Source organism: Tachysurus vachellii, chromosome 18 (genome assembly GCF_030014155.1).
Source record: "Tachysurus vachellii isolate PV-2020 chromosome 18, HZAU_Pvac_v1, whole genome shotgun sequence".
Taxonomy (NCBI): Eukaryota; Metazoa; Chordata; class Actinopteri; order Siluriformes; family Bagridae; genus Tachysurus; species Tachysurus vachellii.
Genome location: NC_083477.1, coordinates 769,088 through 775,222, shown reverse-complemented (window position 1 = coordinate 775,222; position 6,135 = coordinate 769,088). Strand labels below are relative to the sequence as shown.

The following is a 6,135-nucleotide window of genomic DNA, read 5'->3' as shown; positions in this document are numbered from 1 at the left end:
AACTTTTTTAATGTCAGAAAATATTAATCTCTCTCTCTCTCACACACACACACACACACACACACACACACACACACACACACACACACACATACACACACACACCCCTCTCTTTTTCACTTTCAGAGTAGGAAGAGTCTAGCAGAGGCTTTATGAGTCTCGCCCACCCTCTCATCAATCCCAGCAGTATAGAGCTCTCTCTCTCTCTCTCTCTCTCTCTCTCTCTCTCTCTCTCTTACACACACACACACACACACACTTTCTCAGCCACAGTGCAGTGTGTGAAAATGCTCTGGTGTGGAGTGTGTCTCCTGTCCCTTTGGCTTTGCAGTGTTTGGACTCTTCCTTCCACCAGCATGAAGATCACTCAGGGTGAGTTCAACTCCACTGCAGCTGCTTACTTTACATTACATTACATTCTTCTCTCTCTCTCTCTCTCTCTCTCTCTCTCTCTCTCTCTCTCTCTCTCTCTCTCTCTCTCTCTCTCTCTCTCTCTCTCTCTCTCTCTCTCTCATCTTTTGAGAGTTTCTTCCTGGAGTGTGCTGTAGTGAAGATGTTAACAGTATGAGTAGCTCCGTGTTTAGGAGGGTTTCAGGAGAGGAACATTTCAGCTTCGCTCACTGACACACACACACACACACTCACACACACACACACACACACACACACACTCACACACACACACACAGACGGACCTCTGAGCTTTACTCCTTTATCTTAATGTCCGAGGACAAACAGCAAACAAAAAACATCCAGTTTCCTTCGACTGCTTTCTAGGCTAAAATATGATAAGCGTCAAATTTGTTTCTGAGGAAAATACCCAGATATAAAATGTTCCAAATATTCTACCTGACTTTCACCAAACACCACACACACATCTGGGTATTTAACTCATCTTATTCATCTTATTTAACTTATTCTTCATTCTCTGTGGGACTAAAACTCGTTACCTTGATTTTTTCTTTTTATTATTTTTAGTCAGGAATTAAAAAAGAAATTTCATTAAAAATGGTACAAAAGTAAAATAGGAAAAAAAAAAACACAAGAGAAACTAGATTTGTAAAGTTTGTTGCGACAAACTTTGATGTTGGCTTTGACGAGGTAAGTATTCGCGAAGGCCGGTGCTTTTTGGAGGCGAGTGGACATAAGGTTCAGTGTTACTTTTGGAGGCAAGAGGACAGAAAGATAGGGTGCCAAAACATTTGGAGGCAAGTGGAGACGAGCATGTGACGTCATCCAAATACTCCTGAGGAAGTTCCCCTCCATTGGGCTGAGTGTTTTGATAGGTCACATGTTCATGTTGTGCTAATTTTTTATTTTCATGTGACATCATCAGAATGAGGAACATGAGGAAGTTCCCCTCATTGTTCTGAGTGTTTTGATACGTCACATGTCCATGTTTTTTGATTTTGCATATGTTGGGGGGCGGGGCCGTGGCACAACTGGAAGGCCAGTCGGTACACCAATTTAAAAGTTTGTTCAGAGTATCACCCTAAAGGAGCTGAGTTTGGTGTAGATAGTTCGAAAGCTCGCCGAGTTATAAACCTCCAAAGTTTATAATGGGAGTCTATGGGAAAAAAGGCCAATTTGAGACCTGGTACCGGAAGTACCGGTACTCAGATCGCTTAGAAAAGTAAGAGCAACAAACTTCAGACCAGGGTCTACAACATATCCGAATTTGGTGCATGTGGCTCGAAAGCTCTAGGCCGCATTAAATTTTATAAATTTTTGTCTAAGCTGAAAAAGGAAAACAGAATGTTGGCTTCTACAAAGTGACATAATTATTTACAAAAATGTAAAAAAAAAAAAAGATGCAGATGTTTATTATTTCGGTTTCAGTCGGAGTTAAAAACATAACCCTGAGAAACATAAACCGATCTGCTGTAGATCAGATAAACCAGTCGAAATGAATGAAATGAAAAGAACTCAGACGTCTAACACACATTAGTTAGTTAATGAAGCGTAAACTAGAGGAATAATAACTAGAACCTTCGCTGATGATTCTGGGTTTAGTAGTTTTGGTTCGGTCAGTTGCTCAAATCAACACCTTCTCCACGTTAAAGACTTTCAGCTCCACTGTGTTTGTAATCTGAGTCACTTCTCACTTGTGTCTCACTGATTCAGTCTGAAGTTCAGTGTGAAATTAAACACAGCTCAACTTTCCTTCCTGTTGTGTATCTCTCCTCACAATGACTGCAGCTTAGCTTCAAATCTGATCAACACTCGTAATCTGTTACCTGAACGCAATAAATATTAAAGTATTCCACATTTCAACACAAAATTCATCCAGATTCTCTACATTTCTTGAAGATCCATGAATGTTTAACTGTTACCCGGACTATAGACCTAAAAAAATATTGCTAAAAACATGATTATACCTAAGTCTGTTTATTATTCAGTTAGCATGAAGGCTAGTTGCTAATTATATGCTAACTCATTTAAGAGCAAAATGCATGAATCCTTGTATAAAACAAGTTGGTCGATTAAACAGACTGTCTGAAAGTTTAATTGATGTGCTTTAATACAATACAGTACAAATCTGATGTGATCTGAAGTGATCTGACATGATCTGAAGTGATCTGAAGTGATCTGATGTGATCTGAAGTGATCTGATGTGATCTGATGTGATCTGAAGTGATCTGAAGTGATCTGATGTGATCTGAAGTGATCTGATGTGATCTGATGTGATCTGAAGTGATCTGATGTGATCTGATGTGATCTGATGTGATCTGATGTGATCTGATGTGATCTGAAGTGATCTGAAGTGATCTGATGTGATCTGAAGTGATCTGATGTGATCTGAAGTGATCTGATGAGATCTGATTTGATCTGATGTGATCCAGCTAGAGCTCAGCATGTTTTCCTTCTTTTAGACCAGAACACATGGAGAACTTTGTTACTCCTATGTAACTCTTCCCTGTTCTCTAGCTCTGCCTCTACAGCTTCCTGACTCGAGTCAGCCTGCCGTCTGTCCACTTTTCTGGACAGAGTTCGATGGCTACTGCTACCGTTTCTTCCCCCAGAACCGCACATGGGCTGAGGCTGACCTGTACTGCGCCGAGTTCTCCAACGGCTACCGGTCAGGGAAACTGTCCTCCGTACACAGGTAACACGTGTCATTCAGAGCATGGGGCAGGGATCAGTGCTCACCTCATACCACTCACATGTCTGTGTTTGCGCTCAGCTGGGAGGAGAACGTCTTTGTGTATGACCTGGTGAACAGCCGTGTCCCGGGAATACCCACGGATATCTGGATCGGACTGCACGACCGCAGACAGGTGAAGGTGTGGAGCTGGTCTGAGCATAGCAGTGTTGCCAGGTTCCTGGAGTTTATCCCAGATTGGGTTTTCTTTATGGAGAAAGGTAGCAGCTGGAAAAATCTTGACCACAGGAACCATATTTTTGGATGAGACCAGTGTGATGTTAGGTCAGGACGTAGAAACACTGAGAGTGTAATGTCCTCTGATGAATAAACAGCGTCATGTGGATGCTTCAGGTTAGAAACACATGAGCACCACAGTCATGTCTGGTTTCCTGCTCCATGATATTTTTTTAATTTTTACTGTGGTGTTTATCTTCATCCCTCTTTATACTTCACTCTACAGCTGGAGGGTAATTACTCAGAGACCTGGCAACCCTGGAGTGCATAGATATGTTCAAACCCTTGATCACATAAACAACACAAAACATAAAAGCAAACACAGCTGTCACAAATCATGGTTATGCTCATCATCATGGCTCATGTGCTGCAGATAATTTCACCTCACAGGAAAAGAATTAAACATTTCTGTTTAGCGAAATGGATCCAGTATAAAAACAGAAGCTCTCTGACTTCCAGTCCAACAAGTTTGTTATCTTATGTTTTGAAATGTATTTCAGATCTAGCTGAAGCTCAAACCTCATGGACAATGAAAAAAATCTATAAAAATATAGCTACATTTCCCTCATCAGCTTTTGTAATTAAAACCTGGTGGCAGATTTACAGCTACTGGAGCTCTCTGGATGTTCTGTTCAGACCCAGTGTGGATGTTCTGTTCAGACCCAGTGTGGATGTTCTGTTCAGACCCAGTGTGGATGTTCTGTTCAGACCCAGTGTGGATGTTCTGTTCAGACCCAGTGTGGATGTTCTGTTCAGCCCCAGTGTGGATGTTCTGTTCAGCCCCAGTGTGGATGTTCTGTTCAGACCCAGTGTGGATGTTCTGTTCAGACCCAGTGTGGATGTTCTGTTCAGACCCAGCATGTGCTCTAATCCCTCTCAGCACAGAGAGTTTAATTAGTGTAAGCAGCTGGAGGAAAAAGAAAAAGCTGGATTTGTTTTGCAGCTTTAGAGTAAGTCGTGATGTGGATAATTTACAGCCTTGTAGGTTGAGCGGCTCTGTGATCCTCCTGTACCACACACACCACTGTAAATCCTCACAGACAGAGTCTGGGTTTATAAATCTGCAGCCACCAGGGTGACGAGGTGACGAGGTTATTGCTCTTAGATATTTTACTCAGTTCACTTCAGTTTAAAATGATTCACCTTTATTTCAGCACACAAACAAAGACACAAACATGTACACACATACACACTAAATAGCTACAAATATTCACATACAAACACACATTAAAAAACATACACAAAAACACAAGCATAAAAACACACACCCACACACACACACACACACACACACACACACACACACACACAAGTACGTATGTATGTATGTATTTGAACCAAGCTCAGAGTAGTTGAGCAGAGCAGACAGCGTGTTGTGTGTGTGTACGTGCAGGAAGGCACCATGGAGTGGACGGACGGATCAATTTACGAGTTCAGCTACTGGGATGGAAACCAACCGGATGACGGAATCCACCGGATTTCTGAGGAGGAGGACTGTGTGGAGATCTGGTACAGACAGAACAGCGGTGAGACTCACACTCAACCTCCTCATCAAAGTGACGGGTGTAGTGACATGTATGTGTGTCTGTAGTGATTTCTGTGTGTGTAGTAATGTGTGTGTGTAGTGATGTGTGTGTGCAGTGATCTGTGTGTGCAGTGAACTGTGTGTGCAGTGATGTGTGTGTGCAGTGATTTGTGTGTGTAGTGGTGTGTGTGTGTGTGTGGTGTGTGTATAGTGATGTGTGTGTAGTGATATGTGTGTGTGTGTAGTGGTGTGTGTGCAGTGATATGTGTGTGTGTGTGTGTGTGGTGTGTGTATAGTGATGTGTGTGTAGTGATATGTGTGTGTGTGTAGTGGTGTGTGTGTAGTGGTGTGTGTGCAGTGATATGTGTGTGTGGTGTGTGTATAGTGATGTGTGTGTAGTGATATGTGTGTGTAGTGGTGTGTGTGCAGTGATATGTGTGTGTGTGTGGTGTGTGTATAGTGATGTGTGTAGTGATATGTGTGTGTGTGTAGTGGTGTGTGTGCAGTGATATGTGTGTGTGTGTGTGGTGTGTGTATAATTATGTGTGTGTAGTGATATGTGTGTGTAGTGGTGTGTGTGCAGTGATATGTGTGTGTGTGTGTGTGTGTGGTGTGTGTATAGTGATGTCAGTATAGTGATATGTGTGTGTAGTGATGTGTGTGCAGTGATATGTGTGTGTGTGTGTGTGGTGTGTGTATAGTGATGTGTGTGTAGTGATATGTGTGTGTGTGTAGTGGTGTGTGTGTGTAGTGGTGTGTGTGTAGTGGTGTGTGTGTAGTGGTGTGTGTATAGTGATCTGTGTGTAGTGATGTGTGTGTATTGGTGAGTGTGTGTGTAGTGATATGTGTGTGTGTAGTGGTGTGTGTGTGTAGTGGTGTGTGTGTAGTGATGTGTGTGTAGTGATATGTGTGTGTGTGTAGTGGTGTGTGTGTGTGTAGTGGTGTGTGTAGTGGTGTGTGTGTAGTGATGTGTGTGTGTAGTGGTGTGTGTAGTGGTGTGTGTGTAGTGATGTGTGTGTGTGTGTGTAGTGGTGTGTGTAGTGGTGTGTGTATAGTGATCTGTGTGTAGTAATGTGTGTGTTTCTCTTTTTCAGCACTCAGGTCCTGGAATGACAACAGTTGTGACAAAGCTTTTCCTTTTGTGTGTAAAATCCCCATGCTGGAGCACTAATGTCCTGCACTGAGCTCATTACTGAGACACGGCCCTCACACACACACACACACACACACA

General features: G+C 42.6%; 1 protein-coding gene across 1 annotated transcript in view; it reads left to right on the top strand.

Moving 5' to 3' along the window:
• The first annotated feature begins 214 nt into the window (after window positions 1–214).
• The window catches only part of clec19a (C-type lectin domain containing 19A), a 9,701-nt gene continuing 3,780 nt past the window's right edge, over window positions 215–6,135 (top strand). Inside the window, exons 1-5 of the mRNA XM_060892529.1 lie at window positions 215–372; window positions 2,929–3,106; window positions 3,185–3,284; window positions 4,773–4,905; window positions 5,999–6,135. The exon at window positions 5,999–6,135 is cut by the window's right edge and continues 3,780 nt beyond it. Of these exons, the coding sequence (XP_060748512.1) occupies window positions 288–372; window positions 2,929–3,106; window positions 3,185–3,284; window positions 4,773–4,905; window positions 5,999–6,075 (573 nt within the window). The 5' untranslated portion in view covers window positions 215–287 and the 3' untranslated portion in view covers window positions 6,076–6,135. The remainder of the gene's footprint in view (window positions 373–2,928; window positions 3,107–3,184; window positions 3,285–4,772; window positions 4,906–5,998) is intronic.